Consider the following 24,024-nt stretch of genomic DNA (forward strand, 5'->3'; position numbering starts at 1 on the left):
AAAAAAAAAAACAGCCGAGCATTGTGGTGGGAATCTGTAGTCCCAGCTACTTGGGAGGCTGAGGTAAGAGAATCCCAGCCCATGAGTTTGCTATGAGCTGTGATGCCATGGTACTTCACCCAGGTTGACATAGTAAGACTCTGCCTCAAAAAAAAATTTAAATAAATAAATAAAAATAAAAAAACTGCGAACTGCGATCCTACATCCTAATCCTTAATTCAGTTTTGAATTTATCCTCCGCAGTTGTCATCATCTGGTATTTATTTTATTTAATTGCATGTTAATTGCCTGAGTATCACCTGTCAAAAACAAGCTTCAAGGGCCGGGTGTGGGTGTGGTGGGTCACACCTATAATCCTAGTAAACTGGGAGGCTGAGGCAGGTGGGCTGCTTGAACTCAGGTATTCAAAACCGGCCTCAGCAAGAGTGAGACCCTGTCTCTATTAAAAATAGAAAAATTAGCCAGGAGTTGTGGTAGGTATCTGTAGTCCCAGCTACGCAGGAGGCTGAGGCAAGAGGATCATTTGAACCTAAGAGTTTGAGGTTACTGTGAGCTATGATGATGCCACAGCACTCTACCCAGGGGGACAGAATGAGACTCAGTCTGAAGGAAGAAGGAAGGAAGGGAGAGAAGGAAGAAATAAGCTGCATGAAGGTAAGGATTTAGATCTGTTTTGTTCATTGCTATATTCCTAGTGTCAAAAACAGTGCTAAAGTAATAAACATTTGTTGAATGAATTTGTGAATGAGTGAATTGTCCTATTTCGGCTCCTCTACTACTTAAAAAACTACCTGGAACCTATTAGTCAAACATGTAGCAGTTGTTTTTACATAACTTTTAAAGCAATTGAATAAAAATTCAATTTCCAGAGAGCTCAACATTATATTAGTAAATGTCATATGCTAGTACACCTAAAATACTTGGATGTGTAGTAAATACTAGAGTAAATGTTTCATAACAGATACAAAATAAATCTAGGATTATGAAATTTAGTGGGTATAGCAACTCTTTCTTACTTTTAAAATACATCTACTTAACTCCGTGATTCTCAACCTTCCCAATGCCACGACCCTTTAATACAGTTTGATGACACCCAACCATAAAATTATTTTCGTTGGTACTAAGCAAGAAAGCTGCTACTAAAACCAGCTACTTATCTGGTTTTAAAACTGTGAATTTCTGGCTCGGTGCCCATAGCACAATGGTTACGGCACCAGCCACATACACTGAAGTTGGCAGGTTTGAACCCAGCCCGTGCCAGCTAAAACAACAATGACAACTGGAACAAAAAATAGTGGGGCATTGTGCCTATAGTCCCAACTACTTGGGAGGCTGAGGCAAGAGAATCATTTAAGCCCAAGAGTTTGGGGTTGCTGTGAGCTATAACACCACAGCACTCTATGCAGGGTGACAAAGTGGAACTCTGTCTCAAAAAAAAAAAAAAATTGTGAATTTCTAAAGTATAAAATCCTTATGAATAGCACAAGAATATTCTCAAAAAATAAAAAGGATAACATACTGTCATCTTTTCCTTGTTGATAATACCAGCTTATTATTGGCAACACATAGTCAAATCTGTAAAAATAATGTGTTAATGTCTTACAATTGGGATCTTAGTCAACAGATTAATAGTCAACAAGATAATTATTGGTCATTAACCAGTTTCCAGAGAAATAAGGGTACACAATATTTACTTAGGAGGAAAGTCCTCATTGGTAAATAAGAATTGGATATATAAGTATAATTGCATTTTTGACATTTCTAAAATTGCAATTTTTGGACATTTTAAAAAACTGCCTGGTTTCCAGTTGAAATCCATCACTTGTTAATGATGTGATTGTAAAGTTATTTAATGTAATCTTAAATTTTATCTAGTTATAATTTATTATTTAGTTATTTAGTTAGTTATTAATAACCTTCATGCAAAATTTTTGTAAGATCATATAAAACAGCTCACATAAATTTCTTAGCACATTTTGGGGCATATATTAAGTATACAGAAAGGCTAACCATCATCGACGTAGTCATCATTATCATTAATTTTCATAGGTAATGATACCTATATGTGCATAGGTAAAGAAGTAGATAGAACTAGACCCAAGAGTAAGAACAGACCACAACATTTTAAAAATGAAGAACAGTATTCAGGAGCATAAAAGCTATGTTATATCAAATATGAAAAATATTAGGAAAGATGGAGAACTAAATCATGTATTTAAAACTTTAATACTGATATGATTATTGAGGGACTATATAATCCTATGCCTCTTTACATATTAACATTTTATATAAATTGACTTCATTTAAATTTTGAACTTCATATAAATTTTATTTGATATTTTAGGCCATGATATGTACTAAAGCATGTTATGAAAAGCCTGAGCTACCCTTTTCAGAAGGCTGTCGATCTGAATGTGCTACTTACCGGTGGTGTGACCCCTTAGCCTCAGTTTCCACATGTGTAGAATGGGAAGAATAAAGGCCTACTCCTCACAGGGTTTACATCCCAACATATCACCTATTAACCCTCTGACTATGGACAATAAATGGATCTATTCTCCAATTTCAATCATTTTTACGTTAATGTATGCAAGCAAATAGAATAGCATCTAGGACATTATAATCATTTTCAAATTTGGAAAAATTAGTAGTAGCAGAAGCAGAAGAAATGACAGCAGAGTAAAAAGGAATAAAAAATAATGTCTAATAAAATAATTTCCAGTATTTGTTACAAGGTCAACAATTTTCTTAAGCCAAGTTGTACTTTAAATGAAGTTTTATTCTGGAGCCATATTAGAGTAATTCACACATACTCTGCTTTCTTCTAAAAGAAAGAGAAGGTGTCCAATGTTGAACAGCTGGTTAATGTCAGAGGTAAGGATGGAACCCAGATTTCCAGCTTTCGAGAACAGCATTTTTAAAGCTTGTAATTCTCTTGCATCTAGAAATAGAATTTATGCTGAAACATGGATTCTCAGTAATAATGAAAGCTTTGTTAACACAGAAAAGGGAATTTAATTATACAAATTTTCATAATGATTTTGGCTGGAATACACCAATTGCATGAAATAAAAAATACCAATACCTCTATAAAGAACTGTAAAAAGTATAGCCCTTATTTTAAATAAAACCACATTGTAAACAGAATTTGTTTCCTTCCTTTTTCTTCTGAAGCTCAGAATCTGGGTAATATAACTAAGAAAACTAAATAATATGGCTAAAATACCTTGTCAGCATAATGTTACTGAGGTCAGCAGTAGAAACCAAGCAGTAGAAATATTTAAAACAAACAGGACAGAATGTAAAGAGTGAAAAATAAGGAAAATGTGGTTTCCATTCATGAGATGGAATAAAAAAACTGAACAGATCATAATGAAAATTCATACCCTTTTATATACAAAGAAAATCAGCATACCTTTGGCAGGATTTGACTCATATCCATACGAAGTTTTGTTAAAAATATGATGATCACCGGAATAGGGGATTATCTTTGAATCTGAAATAGGATGGATCCCTTTAACACGTTCAGCTATTGTTTTATGCTGCTCATAAAACCCCAGTTTCCTCGGGGAGCTTGTCCCCAGTATTGTTTCACCATTTTGTAACCCTGGACTTTCTTGCCTTTCAGTGTCTGCTGGTAGGTTAGTCTCTGAGTTGCTCAGATTCATAACAGGTAGTTCAGTGCTTTGCAGTAATACTTCCTTCTGATTAGCAGCAGAGGCTTCTGGCGAGGAATTAGATTCAGTGCTACATCGACCTTCTAGCCTGTATTTCCCAGGAGGCGTAATTGCACAGGGAACAGTTCCTACACGTTCTATTGTTGTCTTTGTAGCAGCAGCAGGATTGGGAGAAATCTGAGAGGTAGAATCATTGTGGCCAAAGTTGTCACAGTGGGATGCTAGGCTTCCACTTTTGGGAAACGCATCCGTTTCAGACACAGAATCTTCAGTCAAGGCTAAAAATTCTGAAGGTGTCTGAGCAGTGGTAAGATCAGTAGAAAGCAAAGGAGATTGTAAAGAGCTGCCAGCCCGTTCTGTTACCTCCACAGAACAAGGTGTGGAAGCTCTTACCAATACAGGTTCTCTCTCTTGGTACTGTGTAATTTCCAGCGAGAATTCAGACTGTTGTACCAACGAAATGGATTGGCTCTGTAGAACCGGTTTTGAGAATTTATAGTGAGACGAGAAAGATTTAGGGAGTAGCTTCCTCGTTGACTCCTTGACAGAACGGCGTGTTTGTTCTTCTGTGAATCCAGAATCATCCCCCTCACTCTTGCCAGAGCTCAGACAATTTATAAAGACATTCTTATTAGTTGAGTGCTCCTTTTCCCTTTCAAAATCCTCTGTCAATGATCTTGTTATATTCTTATTTCGTGAACTACTAAAACCAACAGAATGTCTTCCCCTAGTTTTAATATGTTCTTCCAAACTCAGTTTCTGCATATTGCTGTGACCAGGTTGAGCACCATTTGAAATACTAAGGTTCTGATTGGTAGGTTCTTGCTTAGGTTCACTCCCCTTCTTATGGTGGAAACTAATGGAAGGGGTACGGAATATGCTTCTGCGTTTACCTGTGCTACCTGAGCTTGAGTTAGTGCTGGAAGGAGAGGAGCTATGGACACCAACTGTGTTGCTGGAAGAAGGTGAGGAAGGAAGGGAATCATGTCTTCTACTAATACTTCTTCTGAATATTGGCAACCGGGAAACCAAGGTAGATCTTCTTGATCCTGAGTCCCCCATTGGGACTCCCAAGCTTGCACTGTGATAGCCAACTTAGCAGCCTGAGAAGAGTTAAAACAAAAAGAATGAGTCAACAGAATCCAATTTTAAATAAAACGTTTTAAAACAAAATGTTGTTTTTCAAGAAGTAGCATAGAATTTGGTTTCTACTAAAACGATATAATAAAATTCTAATAAGAATTGTTTTTAATTTGAAGTGACAAAATGATCCAATAATTTGTATAGCAATTGTACAGTGATACCAAAATATCTAGATTAACAAAATTATGTAAAGTCTACTCAAGAGTGTTGGGTTCATTACTTAAGACCCAGCCTTACCACACACAATTGGTTCTGTGATTTTGGTAGGTTATTTTTTAGTAAGTTGTTTAATATTTTTATATTTATTTATTTAGATGCAGTAGGGATATGACTTCCATGATCACTGCCCTCTACATAAATGCTCCCCACTATCCCTGTGGAAGAAGACCAGATGCAACATTTTATACCACATGACCCAAGCTTAACAGTATCAGAGACCAGACAATGGTATGTGCTAACACAAACCCTATAACACTTAGTATCTCCCCTCAAAGATAAACCCATTGGGACAGATTCTTCTTGGAGTTTGATTTTAGAAACTCAGAGATAACTATTAGCAGAAGAAACAAAACCATTAATGATACAGAATAGGATTATAAACAAGCTCAACTTATAAAGGAACCACAGCTATGCACTGAGGAAAAGACCTGAATAAAAAAGAAAAATCAATTGGTAATCTGGAGAAAAGTGGAAATAAATACTGAGAGCATCAGAAACACAGAAAATTTATGAACCACTCTCAGGGTAGCAATGGTAAAGAAGAAAGAGGAAGAAGGGGGTTACAGAAGGTGGTAGCTAAGTTCGTCTACAGTTGATGTACCAAGTACTTCTCCAGAGATTATCTTGTATTGCATATAACCCCAGAAGAAGGTAATATCACCATGGATATACAGGAGAAAGGAAACTTGCCTAATGTCACTCAGATAACAAGTGGTAAACCAGAAATAAGAAACTAAGCATTATCTAACTACCGGTTCAGCTCATAATCAGCCTGGAACATACTGCTCTTGCTATGGTGAACAGCCAAGAATTGCCGCAGCTCAAAGTCTAAATCAGTTTCCACTTCAGGGACTCCTAGTTGTACAGCTAATCTTGGTGACTGCTATTTTTTACAGATTTTTCGATTGTACCTAATTTTGTTCCCATTCCTTTTGCTTTTTATTTTAATTTAAGAGTAATGTAACATTCAAGTGTAATGTCTATTCCTTCTTCGTCAAATTGAGTAAGACACTGTTCATGTTATATTTTTCCAACCCAAACTACCTGACTAAACAGTAATAAATACTACACAAAACTACATATCTTCCATTTTATTGCCCTTATAGATATTAGAATTGATCAAGTAAAATGCTTTCATTTCCCTGAATAAAAATGGAAATTATTTTCTTTCAGATACACATCTTTAACTATTTGATATTGTGCCCCCCCAAAATTATAAAATCTAACAGATTTGCATTATAAGATTTTTACTGGATAATTTTTAATTGCAATCACCAAATCTGAGTTAATCTGTGAACTGGTTTTATTTTTAATAGATAAATGATTGTGCTATTTGTGGGGTACAATGTGATATTTTAATATATGTGTATATACTGTGAAACGATTAAATCAAGCTGATTAACATACCTGTCACTTCATATATATATGATTCTTTTTTTTGTGGTGAGAACATTTAAAATTTACTTTTACCAATTTTGAAATATATATTACTGATTACAGTCACATGCTGTACAGTTAATCACTGAAACTCACTCTTCCTGCCTCACTGAAACTTTGCACCCTTTGAACATCTTCCTCTTCCTCTGGCCCCTAGACTCTGGTAGGCACCATTCTGCTCTCTACTTGAGTTCTACGGTTACACATGTAAGTGAGATCATGCAGTTTTGTCTTTCTGGGCCAGCTTATTTTGCTGAGCCTACGTTCTCTAGTTTAATCCATATTCTCACAAACAACATAATTTCATTGTTCCGCAAAACTGAATAGTAATACATTGCACATATATGCCACATTTTCTTTATCCATTCACCAATTGATGGACACAGGTTTGCCCCATATGTTGGCCATTGTAACTAACACTACAGTAGTCGTAGGAGTGATTTCAATTCCCTTGGCTATACTCACAAAAGTAGAACTGCTGGATTACATAGTAATTCTATTTTTAGTTTTCTGAGGACCTTCTCTACTTTTTTTTTTTTTTTTTTTTTTTTTGCAGTTTTTGGCCGGGGCTGGGTTTGAACCCACCACCTCCAGCATATGGGACCGGCACCCTACCCTTTTGAGCCACAGGCACTGCCCACCCCTCTACTGTTTTCTATAATAGCTATAGTAATTTACCTTCCTATAAATAGTGTGCAAGGGTGTCCTTTTCTCTACATGAATTTGAATTTAAAACAAACTTTATGAGAACCACTCCTAAAATATTTCAGCATTTTTGCAGGGCTTCATAGAAAACTTAAAATGTAAACAGAGAAATTTTAGCTTTTGAAATTTTTCACAAAGATGTCTCACATTCCTTACAACTTAGAATTTCCAAAGTGGATATAATGAATAATACATTTTTTCATGATTTTGCTTTTTAAAATGTTTTAATTAATGTCATTTCTCAGCTGTGATTTTTTTTTTCATTTATACACAACATTTATTTCCATCCAGGGCCTACTGAAGAATTTGGTTCTGATTAGAACATTATCAACCATCAGCTTTGCAGCTTGTTGTTAACCTATGAATGTCAACACATTAATGTCAAGATGGTGACAATCATTATAGTGGAATATTTATTGGCTTTTTTCAATTTTGCTGCATTTGCATCAGCATTAAAAATGAGTGACTAAGTTCCAACTCTCTTTTGCAAATATTCCAAAACTTATTTTAAAAATTTCAGAAAAAATACAGTAGTAATCCTTGCTTCTAAATTCTTAATGGAAATAACCAGATTTCCACAAAGTTTCTGATATGTCTGCCTGATTTCTTTCAGTAAAAATATCATAGAAACTAAGAGAAATCTGCACATTGAACGGGATGATCTGGAGGAGATAGAAAATCTATCAGAGATTAAAATTCTTTAGATTTCATGTTCTTTTTTACATCTTTTACTTCCTCCTGAGAGCTTTCTAACTAAATGAGGACAATATAAACTATCTCTAGGTCAGGATTACCCGTACTTTTTAGAAATATTCTTCAGTGTCTAAATGTTCTCTGCACCTCCAGATTCATGATTCCTCTCATGACATTTCACTCAGCCACTGATGACTGCCATTATCTGTTCACTTTCACCTTTGGGGTCTTGGTAGATGTGGGTCCACCTGCTTAGGGTGCACTACCTGTGTATCTACATGGCAACACTCCACTCCACTGTAATAATGTTGCCCCTTCCAGAATGCCATCCCTAACATCCCCTGCCCATCCCCTCTCATTTTGGAGCTGGTCTTCTTCTTTTAAGTGACCTCTAGTATTAACTTAAGCCACAAACACCGTTTATTTATCCACGTTTACAATTTCATCTTAAGCTTCTCAATGGCAAAGACCATCTTTTCTTAGCTTTGATACCCCAGTGCCTGTTACATACAGTTAATAACTATAATTAAATGGATTTCAGGAAATCATATTTTAACTTGAGCATATCAGTATTTTAAATAGAAATTAATAAAGGTATTTTCTGTCTCACTGCAATGAATAAACATTATAATCCTGAGGTTAACTATGCTGAATTACAACTTCTAGGGATTTTTATAAATTAATTTAAAATCTTTCAAAACTGTAAAAAGATCACTAATCTGAAATTTGCTAATAAACACTTGAAAACATTATGAGAAAATAATGCTGAACAATTTGAATGAAACAACATGACATCACTTCAACTGCATTTATTCATGAAAGACAAATGTAACATTATGACTGTTGATTTCATTTCTTATATTACATTATTATGACAATTAGCTTTAATACCATAGCAAAATTTGTATATATTTTCATATACTTTTAGAAATTTCCAAATTCAATATAATAAACATGTTATCTCAATTTCATCTAATTTTTCTTGGTTTAGAAGTTGTAGTTATTTTAATTATCTTAGTTCTTAAAATATATAGGTTGAGTCCTTCCTGTCCATTTTCCAGTGGCTTTTACTACCATAAACATTTTCTTTTCAAAAGAAAATTGTTATATAAAAAACATTAATTATAATTTTAATGCTGTGTAAACAGACAAAAAATAAGTCTAACTTAGGATAATATATAGGACTACTACAAAGATGCATACTGACTCTCTTGGAAGTAGTTTCAAAGTCATTTGGATCTCTCAGAAGTTTACAATGGTAACACAAAGAAATAGCACCTTTGTTCTTGACCAAGGTTTAACAAAAAAGCTCCTAGAACATATAGTACTTTATTCAGTCATCTCTATAATCTTAGAAAATGCAATCATTACAATTAGTAGCAGAATGAAATATCATACAGTAGATCTATCCTAAATCAAATTAGAGTTGAATTCCTTATTTGATATGGTTGAGGAAGATATGGATTCTTTAGTTAAAGAATCAGTCACATGGATCAGTAATATGTTGGCTGTTTAACAATAGGCCAGGCACAGTGGCTCAAGCCTACAATTCTAGTACTTTGGGAGGCAAAGTTGAGATGATTGCTTGAGGCCAGGAATTTGAGACCAGCCTGGACAACATGGCAAGACCCCTGCCTTTGCAAAATAAAAATAAAACAATCATCTGGGTATGGCTGCTTAGGCCTGTTGTCCTAGCTACTCTGGAAAATGAGCTGAGGGAATTGCTTGAGCCCAGAAGTTTCTGCACTCTAGCCTAGGAAACACACCAAGACCTGTCTCTTAAAAAATAATATAAAGGAAGAAAATGCATTAAATAAATAAGACATTGAAAAAAATACTCTTTCTTTCATGATTCTAAATTCATAAATTAACCAAAAGCATAAAACAAAATAACTTTATATGGTTTCAGTGCTAAATCATCTCAGAAACTGATTACCATATATACAAATAGGTATAATTTGTATAGGTAAAAGAAAACAAATCCACCTTCACTTGCTTTAATTTCCCACCATTTTATCAAACATTTCCTATAATTTGGATACCTCTCATGTTTCTTCAGTATGAGTCAGAGCTGATGCAGTCACCTGAAAGTAATCTGAGATAATCCTAAGTATTCTTTACCTGTCTCCAAAACTCACAGTATTTTATGGCAAAAACAAAGCTAAATGAACTAAATATACTCTTATACACAGCATGGTTTCAAATGCAGACATTGACGGGATGGAGGCAAGACGGCCAACTGGAGCCAGCTTTCCACAGAGGCTCCATCCAGAAGGAGAGATAATAAACAGAAGGTTATCAAGTAAGCTGATGGCTTGGAGCTGAGCCAAGAGAGAAGATTGAAGAGTGCACATCATCCCTGCTGAGGCGAGCTGTGACCCCAAGGAAACAAACAATGGGTATAAAACTCATTGCCAAGGGGATGGGAGTCCTCTCCCCCATGAGAACAGCTCACAGTGTACTTTCTACATACAAGCAAGCAGAGTTCAGATCTCCTCCTATTTTATCCCATAGGAGAGACTTGCTAAAAACTGGAACTCCTTCCCCAGACAGAACCTATTTGTGGGCCTTGGCATTTTCCCACCAGGCATAAAACTGAACATATACTCTACCTACAATTCTGAACTCCCAGAACTCCCCTCCACTCCCACCACAAGATCTGGAAGCCTGTCCCCCAGAAGTGTCCATACTCTTGGGCAATTTCCTAAGAGGTAAGGGCAAGGCATGGGCTGCTACAAATCTGTGCTGAATCAGCAACATAGGTGTAAAGTGGGGACTGTGGAGTGAGGGAGCCAAATGGGAGAGGGAGAAACAGTGCACTATAGCAGAGTGTGGCAGCTCCCACTGAGGGGAACAATAGAGCTCACATCCCTGGTGGTATTTTGGAGAAACATTTCCCGTCTCTCTTAGCAAACAGAGACAGCTGGGCCTCTACTCCGGGGTCAGCCATGGGTGGAGCAGATATGGGACAAAAATGCAGGCCCAGTAAGCAACGGGTATACCTGCAGTGATATCTGCCCAGATGGGGTTTGGAGGGGACTAGAATACATGAACACAGAGGCTGCATATTCCCAGGGTAACACTGAGTCAGAATCTGTGCTTTTGTGAGCCCAAGACGGACCCTGACCCCAGTGAAACATAGCTGGGACAAAAGGGTGCATGGCAGTGGCATCAGCCCAGGGCAGGGCAAGAACTGAGGGCCCTTTGTGAGCTCTAATGATGCCCACCCCAACAAAGAGTGCAGCAGAGACAGAGATGTTAGCTACACAAGAACTTATGCAGCCGTGGCTGAACAGGGCAAGGCTGAGTCACAGCTTCTGTGAACTCAAAACATGCCTGGCCCCCAGCAGAAGACATCTAGGATAGAAATGCAAATTCCATGAGAATGTAAGTAGCAGAATTATCAGCCTGGGGTGGGTGTGGAACTAAGTGACACTCCCAGCTTCCACTGAGTACCTAAGGTAGTCAGGCTTCAGCTTCCCCTCTCGGCTAGTGGCAGAGTATGGCAGCCTGGCTAAGGAGACATTGATCTCTTTGGTGCATTTGCTTTGTGGAGGGAACTAGGCCACAACCTCACAGGGTTACCAGTGACTGGTATGACAGAGGTGCAAGGTAGGGAAGAAGATGTTAACCTCCCTGGACTACTCTGGAAGGTCAGTGAGTCAAGGCCCATTTGCCGAGTGGGCCTTTCTGACTCCACAGAGAACCCAAGCAAGCCACACTTGAACTGCCAATAGACTCCTGCCATCTAGTTGCTGGAGACCTATTGCACTCTCCCACATGATAGTTGGTGCTGACTGGGACAATCACCCAAGGACCCTACAATGTGGTACCCTGGTTGTGTTGTAATAGGAAGGTTTGATTTCCCTCTCCCAGTTGTTGCCTGTGGGGAGAAGGGTGTCTTAGTTGCTTGTATTTCTCCACAGCTGGAACGTCAACCCAGAGTCACTGATTCACTAGGATTGGACAGAGATCAGCTGAATACAAGACAGAGCACCTAGTTCTACCACACCAAGCAGGTACCCAGAGTCACAGGCTATATATAGTACTATACCAGTCCTTTGCAAAGCTATAGGGGAAAATCTGCAGTCACCAGTCCCAGTTCTTTGGCAAAGGGCTATTTAATCACTACTCTAGGAGCCCCAAATCCAATATCACCTTACCTCTTCATCTAGCCAAACAACGAAAAGTAATCACGTAGTGGAATCAGCAGAAAAACTCTGGTAACATGAACCATCAGAGTAGATCAACTCCCCCAAGGAACAACAAGGCAGACACACCAGAAGATCCCATTCATAAACAAATGGCTGACATGTCAGAAACTGAGTTTAGAATTTGGATAGTAAACAAGATTAACAAAATGGAAGTAAAGTTGGAATTAGAAATTCTATGAATAATTCACAAGTTGCCTCAAGAATTCAATGAATTCAAAGACAAAATCACCTAAGATTTTGACACATTGAGAACAGAATTTGCAGCCCTCCAAGTAGAATCTCTCAGTAACAGAATGGAGTAAGCAAAAGAAAGGATTTCTGACATTGAAGACAAAGTTTTTGAATGCTCCCAAATGCTCAAAGAGGAAGAGAAGTGGAGAGCAAAAATGGATCATTTTCTCAGAGAGCAGTGGGATAGTTCCAAAACCATAAACATTTGCCTTATAGGAATTCCTCAAGGCAACAAGGTTGTTTTGAAAGGTCTTGGGAGCTCTATTCCAAGAGATAAGTGAGGAGAACTTCCCAAACATGTAAAGAGATTCTGAAATTCAGATAGCAGACATCTTCAGATGCCCAGCACGACTCAACCCAGATAAAACTTCTCCCAGACACACTGTAATTAACTTCACCAAAGTTAATATGAAGGAGAAAATTCTGCAAGCAGCCAGACATAAGAAAACCGTAACTTACAGGGGAAGAATATTAGAATCACTGCAGATATCTCTACTGAAACTTTTCAAGCCAGAAGAGGATGGTCATATATCTTTAACCTTTTAAAACAAAACAACTTTCAACCCAGGATCATGTATTCACCTAAACTTAGATTTCATTTCTGATGGAGAAATTAAATACTCTCATACATTCACATATTGAAGAAATTTGCCTTAACTAAACCAGTTCTCCAGGATATTCTCAGACCCATCCTCCACCATAACCAGCACAATGCTCTACTACCAAAGTAAACTCATTCAGAAACTTCTGATCAAATTTCAACTTCAGTAGTGAAAGGATTAAAAATGTCCACTAGACTTTTGAAAAACTCAACACCCAAAATGCTACCAGCTTTATCAATACTCTCAATTAATGTGAATGGCTTAAACTATCCCCTAAAGAGGCACAGGTTGGCTAGCTGGATACAAAAACTCAGGCCAGATTTCTGCTGGATACAAGAACCTCATCTTACCTTTAAGGATAAATATAGACTCAGGGTGAAGGGATGGTCATCTATAATTCAGGCAAATGGCACTCAGAAAAAAGCAGGTGTTGCAGTTTTATTCACAGATATATTAGGCTTTAAACCAACAAAAGTAAGGAAAGATAAGGATAGTCACTTCATATTTGTTAAGGGAAAAACTCAACATGAAGAAATTTCAATTATTAACCATTATGCGCCCAACCAGAATGCTCCTCAATTTATGAGACCCTAATAGACATGAGCAACTTGATTTCTTCTAGCACCATAACAGTCAGAGATTTTAACACCCCTTTGACAGTGTTGGATAGATCCTCCAGTAACAAAATAAGCAAAGAACTTTTAGACTTAAACTTAACCACTCAACAATTAGATTTAACAGACATCTACAGAACATTCCATCCTAACAAAACTGAATACACATTCTTCTCATCAGCCCATGGAGAAATTGATCACATCTTAGGTCACAAGTCTAACCTCAGCAAATTTAAAAGAACAGGAATTATTCCTTCTATCTTCTCAGACTATCATGGAATAAAAGTTGAACTCAGTAACAACAGGAATCTGCATACTCAAACAAAGACATGGAAACTAAATAACCTTATGCTGAATGATAGCTGGGTCATAGATGAGTTTAAGAAGGAAATTACCAAAGTTTTGGAACAAAACAATAATGAGGACACTAATTACCAGAACCTGTGAGACTCTGCAAAGTAGTCCTAAGAGGGACATTTATAGCATTGCAAGCCTTCCTCAAGAGAACAGAAAGAGAGGAAGTCAACAACTTAATGGGACATCTCAAGCAACTAGAAAAAGAAGAACATTCCAACCCCCAACCCAGCAGAAGAAAAGAAATATCCAAAATTAGAGCAGAATTAAATGAAATTTAATACAAAAGAATTATACAACACATCAACAAATCCAAAAGTTGATTTTTTGAAAAGGTCAAGACAGCAGATAAACCTTTGGCTAACCTAACCAGAAACAAAAAAGTAAAATCCCTAATTTCATCAATCAGAAATGACAAAGATGAAATAATAACAGACTCCTCAGAAATTCAAATAACCATTAATGAATATTACAAAAATCTCTAGTCTCAGAAATATGAAAATCTGAAGGAAACAGACCAATACTTAGAAGCATGCCATCTTCCTAGTCTTAGCCAGAAAGAAGTGGAAATGTTGGAACAGGCCTATATCAAGTTCCAAAATAAAATCAACTATACAAAATCTCTCCCCCAAAAAGTCCAGAACCAGATGGCTTCACATCAGAATTCTACCAAACCTTTAAAGAGGAACTAGTACCTATATTACTTAACCTTTTCCAAAACACACAAAAAGAGGGAATACTTCCCAATACATTCTACGAAGCAAATATCACCCTGATACACAAACCAGAAAAAGACCCAACAAAAAAAGAAAATTATATATCAATATCTCTAATGAATATTGATGCAAAAATATTCAATAAGATCCTACCAAATGGAATCCAACAACACATCAAATAAATTATACATCATGACCAGGTGGGTTTCATCCCAGGGTCCCAAGAATGGTTCAATATATGTAAATCTATAAATATAATACATCACATAAACAAAATAAAAAACAAAGACCATATGACTCTCTCAACTGATGCAGAAAAAGCTTTTGATCAGAACATGATCAGAACACTTAAGAAAATTGGTATAGAAGGGACATTTCTCAAACTGATAGAGGCCATCTACAGCAACCCACAGCCAATATCATATTGAATGGAGTATAACTGACAACATTTCCACTCAGATCAGGAACCAGGCAAGGTTGCTCACTGTCTCCACTGCTTTTTAACATTGTAATGGAAGTACTAGCCATTGCAATCAGGCAAGGCAAGATGATCAAGGGTATCCATATATGGTCAGAGGAGATCAAAGTTACACTCTTCACAGATGATATGATTGTATACCTGGAAAATCCCAGGGACTCAACTATGAAACTCTTAGAAATGATCAAGGAATACAGCAGCATCTCAGGTGACAAAATCATCCCTCAGAAATCAGTAGCATTTATATATACCAACAATAGTCAAGCTGAAATACAGTCAAGGACTATATTCCTTTTATAGTAATGCCAAAGAAGATGAAATATTTGGGTGTTTACCTAACAAAGGATGTGAAAGGTCTCTATAAAGAGAATTATGAAACTCTGAGAAAAGAAACTGATGAAGATGTTAACAAATAGAAAAACATACCATGCTCATGGCTAATAAGAAGCAACATTATTAAAATGTCTATACTACCCAAAGCAATATACAATTTTAATGCAATCCCTATTAAAGCACAATTATCATACTTCAAGGACCTGGAAAAAATAATACTTCATTTTATGTGGAATCAGAAAAAAACCTCAATTAGCCAAGTCATTACTCAGAAACACATCAGGAAGAATCACGCTACCAGACTTCAGACTACACTATAATTCTATCGTGATCAAAACAGCATGGTACTGGTACAAAAACAGAGAGGTAGATGTATGTAATAGAATAGATAACCAAGAGATGAACCCAGCTACGTATCAACATTTGATCTTTGATAAGCCTATCAAAAATATTAAGTGGGAGAAAGACACCCTATTTAAAAAATGGTGCTGGATAAACTGGCTGGTGACTTAAGACTGAAAGTGGACCCACAACTTTCACCATTAACAAAAATTGATTCTCACTGGATAAAAGATTTAAACTTAAGACATGAAACTATAAAAATACTAGAAGAGAGTGCAGAGAAAACTTGAAGAAATCAGCAAGGGAGACTATTTTATGAGGAAGGATCCCCCCACCTCCAGGCAATTGAAGCAACACCACAAATACATTACTGAGACCTGATCAAAGTAAAAACCTTCTGCACAGCCAAGAACACAATAAGTAAAGCAAGCAGACAGCCTTCAGAATGGGAGAAGATATTTGCAGGGTATGTCTCTGACAAAGGTTTGATAACCAGAATCCACAGAGAACTCAAATGTATTAGCAAGAAAAGAACAAGTGATTCCCATCTCAGTGTGGGCAAGAGATTTGAATAGAAACTTCTCTGAAGAGGCACATGGCCTACACACACATAAAAAATGTTCATCGTCCTTAATCATCAGAGAAATGCAAATCAAAACTACTATGAGACATCATGTAACTTCAGTAGTAGTTTCCCATATCACAAAATCCCAAAACTATACATGTTGGCATGAATATGGAGAAAAAGGAACACTTCTGCACTACTGGTGTGATTGCAAGCTAATATGTTCCTTTTAGAAAGATGTTTGGAGATCACTTAGGGATCTAAAAATAGACCTGCTGTTTGATCCTAAAGTTCCTCTACTAGGTATTTATCCAGAGCACCAAAAATCACTTTATTACAAAGATATTTGCACCAGAATGTTTATTGCAGCCCAATTTATAATTACTAAGTCATGGAAGAAGCCCAAGTGTCCATCCACCCACAAATGGATTAATAAATTGTGGTCTATGTACACCACGGAATATGATGCAGCCTTAAAAAAGATGGAGACTTTACCTCTTTTATGTTTACATGGATGGAGTTGGAACATATTCTTCTCAGTAAAGTATCTCAAGAACAGAAGAAAAAGTATCCAATGTACTCAGCTCTACTATGTATTGGTTTCATAGTAGAAACCACTACTCAGAGAAACTACTCAGTACTGAGTACTCCACACTTCCATATGAAAGCTATAACCCAACCACAGGCCAAGATGAAGAGGAAAGAGGAGGGGTTGGGATGGAGAGTGGGGATGATGTGTGGAGGGAAAGTAATTGGGGGGACCACACCTATGGTGCATTTTACAAGGGTACATGTAAAATCTACTAAGTGTAGAGTATAAATGCCTAAACACAATAATTAAGAAAGTGTGGTGAAGGCTATGTTAACAAGTTTGATGAAAGTATTTCAAATTGTATATGGGACCAGCACATTGTAACCCATAAATGCATTAATGTACACAGCTATGCTTTGATTAAAAAATGCAAACATTACTACTTAATATTAGCATGAACTAGAACATTGTTAATAATTAACAATTATTGTATAGGTTGTTGGATTTTTTGAGGATGAGTAGGTATTACATGAGAAAGACATTAACATACTGCCTGGTACAGAATAGATGTCCAGAATCCTCATTTTCTCACAAAATATCATAACCCAGTAATAGCAGGTGGTACAGCACACGAATGGTTATGAACATGGTCTTCTTATCAATACCTACATGTGTGCCTCAAGAACCCTGTTAAGTTATCATCTAAAATAATACCAAACAGAGGTATATAAGTAAGGCCAGCATTATGAACCCTTGCTATGAACCTCCCTATGTTTATATCTTTACTGGAATTTAAAAATGAGTAATCAATATTTGAACTGTTTGAGGGAAATGTTTCATAAGTTAAATCTGGTCCCAGCCCTAATCTTTCTAAGAAAAGATTTCATTAAATAACCTAGTACAGCCTAAATGACCACACTAAAAATAAAATGCCCTACATAATGTGAAATGTGAGAAAGGAAATTCATAAAAACCAAATATTCTCTAGATGGTAATTTTCAACATTAAGAAAGTAAACACATCAGAAGACACTGATCAATTTTTATCAGAATTAAGTAGGGTAATAGCTTATATTCCAGTCTTACGTAGTTATATCACATAACCCCAGATTTAAATGAGGCTCACACCTATTTAGGTGTTTAGGGCTTAACTGGAAAACCTTTCTGTCTTGGCTCTTTTGATTTTCACCTCAACATTATTTTTCCTTTAACTATGTTATAACTTATTTTTAAATGCATTTCCAAAATGTTGTATTTTTCTTTCTTAAATGAAAAATTTATTTCTTAAATAACAGAGGCATTTATAACAGCTAAATCATTCTCACAATACCAACAGGGGTCCCTTCTACCAGTAGGGTCAGTGAGAACAATCTGAGAGACATTTAAAGGATGACTGATCAAGACCAAGGTGGCAATTGGTCACAGAGAAGAGAATGAGATTGTCAGCCTAAGGTAGGGAAAACCACAAATCATTAATAGACTGGATACATTTTGTTAACAATTTATTAAATTTTTGTATAATTTTTAACTCAGGACACTGAATTATTCTCAAGAAATAAACATAAGAATTCAAAGCTGTATAAGAAATGTCTGTCTTGGGGAGGGGGGAGAGAAGGAGAGGGGGTGGATGGGTGGACGGAGGGTGACTGGAGGGATCACTTCTATGGTTTATCTTACAAGGGTACAAGTGAATCTTTCTAAAAGTAGAATATAAATGTCTTAACACAATAACTAAGAAAATGACATAAAGGCTATGTTAACCAGTTTGATGAAAATATTTCAAATTGTATATGAAAACACCACACTGTACCCATGATGGCATTAACGTACACAGCTATCATTTAATTAAAAAAAAAAAAAAAGAAATGTCTGCCTTTGGGTGTCTCCTAAAAATGATTTGATCCTAATAGTGGAACATAAGCAGAGATAGAGTGCCTGTGATTAGATTTGGATAAATCAATCTCCCAGGTCAGAACAGAAAAAGGTTAGAAGTGCAAAATTATCATAATAATGAGAACAGTTACATTAGGAAAGGAAAACAAATTATTCTACAAGAATTACTCTACAAGCAGATGAGCTCCTTGTCTAAATTGATGGAAAGACAGGTCATGATACATATTTAGAAATATATGTTTATACATTTATGTATGTAATCTCGCTATTCAGCCATATGTGATAGTAGTTCTTTAGTGACTTTCTCCATTTCTCTTCTAAGAGATAGAGAAGAGAAATGGAGAAAGAGTGAGTTTTGGTCAGAATTAGAAAGAAGTTAGTGGTGAAGTGAAAAAGTTTGTGACCCAGGTTTAAGTAAACAATGAGAGTACATTTACATTTAAAAAATGCCATAGATGGGCAGTACCTGTGGTTCAAGGACTAGGGTGTGGGCCCCATATGCCAGAGGTAGTGGGTTCAAACCCAGCCCCCCCCCCAAAAAAAAAGCTGAAAAAAAAAAAAAAAGCCATAGTTGTTCTAAGATTTTAGACACTGTCAGTACATAACTGATAAGAAGGCAGACCTCAATATTAAACCCAGTAGTTGGGTTTGGATTTAGCATTATTTTCAAGAGTTGTGTGACTTTAGTGTTGTTTAAATAAAGTACTTAATCTCACTGAGCCTAAGTTTCTTCACAGGTATAAGAACAGCACTTGACTTGAAGACTTTTTGTGAAGAATAAATAACTAAATGCAATAAGGCACTTAGAACATGACTTAGCACACAATTAATGCTCAATGAGTTTACTATGACCAATTGACCACACTCAAGCTGTTCCACATCACAGATGTTTTCTTTCCGCTTCTAACTTCCCATAATCTTTTAATCTTAAAGTTCTAAATCTGACTGGTACTAATACTACCATTTCCTGAACCAATCTTAGAAAGGAAGGTTATAAGAGCCTATAGCTTCTGCACGTTAATGGGGCTTAGCCTAGTTCCTCCACCTATGTATCACTGAATAAACTGAGATGTAGCCAGTATTACAAACATTTTTAACTCATCTCGTAAAATAATTTCATTTAGTCATGACTTTCTTTGAACCAAAAATATCTGACCATGTTGATCTCCTTCTTACTACACATGACTGAATAATTGTGCACTGTCAACAATATTTTATATATATATATATATATATATATATATATAAAATAATCCAGACAGGTAACAAAGAACTGATAATATCATGAACATACAAAGACTTTCTCAGGCTCTAACCATGATTCACAAAAATTAAATTTGATCAATTGTCTAGCAGTGGTCATGTCAATATAACAAACAACTTTAAAGAGGGTAACACACATCTGAACGTATATGTGCTTACTAGTAAAGAAGAGTTATATTATTTTATAATTATATCTTTTCATAATCTTATCATTGGAGAATTTGGCTTAGTTTTAAAACACTGAGGGCTTTCTTTTTCTTTCTTTCTTTTTTTTTTAATCTTCACAATGTGCTACTAGTTCAGGTTTCCTAGAAGCAGAGCCTGAGTAAAGGATTCTTGTTCAAGCAATTTATTGGAAGTTTGTGCACAGAAAGTGAGTAAGGAAACCAAGCATAATGGGATGAATGTGACGAGGGCAGGTGGGGGAGCTAAACAGATCAGGGACTAGCTGCTGACCGATTCCACGGGGAAGCTCTGGAGCACTGACTGATACCTTCGTACAGGGGACTGGTCTTTGATAGTCACATGCCAGTCAGATGCATGCAAACTTCTTTCAGAAGTAGGAAAGAATATTTGAAACATAAAGGGCAAGCAGACAATTAACACTGAAAATATATAAAGTATTCCTATAGATCAATAAAGAAAAGAATCCAAAAGGAAAAATAAAATAGCAAAGAAAATGAATAAGCAAATCTTGAAGTAGAAACTCAATTCACCAATGACTATATAAAAAGATATTGAAATGCATTAGTAATTAGAGAATATAGAAAAACTCCTATAAGCCAGTAAGAAACAGAATACACAAAGGATAACATGTAGCAAAGAATATTAACAGAAAATTCATGGAAGGGAAAACATAAATAACTCAACACGTGAACAAATAATCAACACCATTATTAATGAAGAAAAAAGGCAAGATACTATTTTCACCTATGATATCTTAAAAGCTAATAGTATCAAGTTTTGTAAATAAGTTTGCTTATATTTACTAAGGAAAAAAATTATGAAGGCCATTTTAATATGACAATTATTTATTAAAATGTAAAATTAAAAAATAATTCTACTTCTCAGCATATAACCTGGAATAATACTCACAGGTCTCCACAAAGAAACACTCAATGATCATCCTTAAAAATATATAAATGTCCACTAATAAGAGAATTTTTAAAAATCTAATATAGCACAACTACTCCACAGCATAATCCAAAAAAGCTAAGTATATAAGGTAAAGATAGAAATGAACACAGAAAAAAATTTCCAAGGCATTTGGTTAACAAAATGTAATTGCTCAGTGTTATGCTTTATTGTATCTATTTTATGTCAATTAAAAATGTATTATGAAATAATATGTATATGAAATAATACCAAATATTCTGAAGACTCACGTGTGTGTAAAAAAACAGGAGAGAATCTGAAGGATGTACTTCATAATGTTAGCAGCGGTTATCTTCAAAGAAGGGACTCGTCTGGGGGGTTGTTGTCAATGGAGACTTAGTGTAACATGTAATATGAAATTTTTAACTTCATTAGAATGAATGTATGAACTACTTTCATACGTAAAACTAAAAAAATCAAATTAAGAAAGAATAAAATATGTAGCCTGCCAAAAAATTACATGATGAGGAAGGATATAAACCTATACATATAAACGTGTCTGGTATTTTTCATTAAGCTATTCTCTTTGACACTAAAATTTATGTTTTGTATGACACAGTCCAAATTGTATCTGTTTATAAATTGAGATTTACATTTCTAGCAACTGAAATTATATTTAGTCCCTCTGCTACAAGTTGTTGCCTTAGTCCTCAAAAAAAGTAAATTTTTTTCCGACCCACATGATAACTCATCTAAAATGTTGGCAGTGAGTGGTCAGACACAAATACTGTTTTCACAGTATTTTAATGTTTTAATATGTCCATATTACAAACATCAAACCACCATAGTTTTTTATATGTTAGCTAATAACTTTAATACAATGATTTAGAAGCATGAACACTGTGGCTTTTCTCATTAATATTAAATTGATGCCATTTATCTTTTCAAGTCTGATAAACTTACCAGACACATCAGCGTATATCTTGTTTAATTTAATTTTTAAGTCAACAATATGTGTATATAGTCTATATAATACATTATTTTTTAGACATACGTAATAGTTCATTTGTCTACTATACATTCAAATAATTGGATAGGCCTTAAATTTTTATTTTCTTCCCTAAAAGTAATGACCCAATTTATAATAAGTAATCTGCAATTACATTTACAAATCAGCAGAGGGTGTAGGAGATCTTCCCTTTTGGTAACAAAGTCCACTTTTTATTGCAACTTTTACTAGGCACTTAATTATTAAAAATATCACAAAAATCCCCTAAAAATGTTTTTCAAATGCATTTGAAAATTTTATTACAACAATTAGTTTTAATTGATAAAATTAAATTGGCTGTTCAATTAAGACTACTGATTCTTGAAAGTTGGAAAACAATAATTAGAACACTAACAATAAAGTGCTTTTAGGTTCACTTACAAAATGTAATTCCATATTTTAAAGAAATTCAGATTTTTTATATCATTCAAATTTATTACTTATTTTCTTTCTTTCTTTCATTTTTGGCCGGGGCCAGGTTTGAACCCACCATCTCTGGTATGTGGGTCCGGCACCCTACTCTTGAGCCACAGATGCTGCCCACTTATTATTTATTTTCTAATAGTTTCTTATCCTCGTTTTTGAAACCCAGTGAGCAATATGAAAAACAGCATTAACAAAGGCTGGTTACTTTCTCAGCAGCCCTCATATATCTAATGTAAACCATACTGCTTTCCAGGGAACAAATAGCACAGAAGGTGTATAAAGATTATAGCATATTTTATTCCAATAATAAGTTGTAAATATCTATTTTTTCTTTTATTCACAATATTATATAGAACAGTTAATGGTCCCAAATACAAATATAAGAAAAGGAAAAAAAAACTATCTTATCTCAAGAGATAATGAACACCAAAATCTGAAGAACACCATTTTAAAATATTACCCATAATAGATATGAGGAGAATAAAAAGGTGGCTACGTTGAACATTTCTAAATATGTCTGTGTCTTTGTGGGCACAGTCGGTAATACAGATGCCTGATAACACAAATCTGTACGGCAGTAATCTGGAATCCAGCATGTCCAGGGCATGCTGCAGTTCAAATGCAAATGTTAAATCAATATATCTGAAAGTCAGTATTGGCCTGCTGAAAAGAAAAAAGACATGAGTATATCCGCAAATCATTGCAGTCTTGGCTTTTGTTATAAAAACTGTTACAGTTGTCTCCCTTATAATGCTGACTGCAGCATGTTAAATAATACATTAATTTTCTTTCAGTCATGTGCTGGCATTGTGTACCAATTCTGTCAGAATCATTTTTAAAACAGAATCTTGAATTTGTCTTTTTTTAAAGTGTTGTCTTTGAACTCAACATATAAGGATCAAATTTACTAATAACACTGTTTTACAGTCCATCTGTGAGTATTATTTCTCTTAAATTCTGTTTTCCCACTTACAAGATCAAAGAACGTGATAGGTGAATTGTGATCACTCTAATTTATTAGAATACATTCATAAGTATGTAAAATTCAGGATACACACACATATGCAAACATACATACACACATATATACACTATATATACCTATATCTAAATACATACATACACACATATATACACTCACCTATATCTAAATATCATTTTTCTAGGTCTAAGTTCACTATTATAAAAAATAGTTCACACTATTTTCAATATATCTTCATAGATAGAAAGATGAAACTATTATCACAAACACACAGATGTACTGTATTTTAGAAAGAAGATATAAAAAAGATAGCAAAGACAGTTAATCTGTTACATGATAAATGAGAAATAGGATAACAAATGTCTTCTCCTTATACAATATTTTGTTATGTAATTAATGAGTTCACCAAATGACATACATGTTTTCTTACATTTCTTTATTTAATTTTGTTGCTTGTAATTGA

At 35.3% G+C, this 24,024-nt stretch overlaps 1 protein-coding gene across 1 annotated transcript in view; it reads right to left on the bottom strand.

Moving 5' to 3' along the window:
- CCSER1 (coiled-coil serine rich protein 1) overlaps nt 1-24,024 on the bottom strand; it is a 639,717-nt gene that overhangs the window by 471,587 nt on the left and 144,106 nt on the right. Inside the window, exon 2 of the mRNA XM_023513363.1 lies at nt 3,416-4,780. Within this exon, the coding sequence (XP_023369131.1) occupies nt 3,416-4,739 (1,324 nt within the window). The 5' untranslated portion in view covers nt 4,740-4,780. The remainder of the gene's footprint in view (nt 1-3,415; nt 4,781-24,024) is intronic.

This window comes from Otolemur garnettii, unplaced genomic scaffold, assembly GCF_000181295.1.
Source record: "Otolemur garnettii isolate 467f Iridium unplaced genomic scaffold, OtoGar3 scaffold00039, whole genome shotgun sequence".
Classification (NCBI taxonomy): domain Eukaryota; kingdom Metazoa; phylum Chordata; class Mammalia; order Primates; family Galagidae; genus Otolemur; species Otolemur garnettii.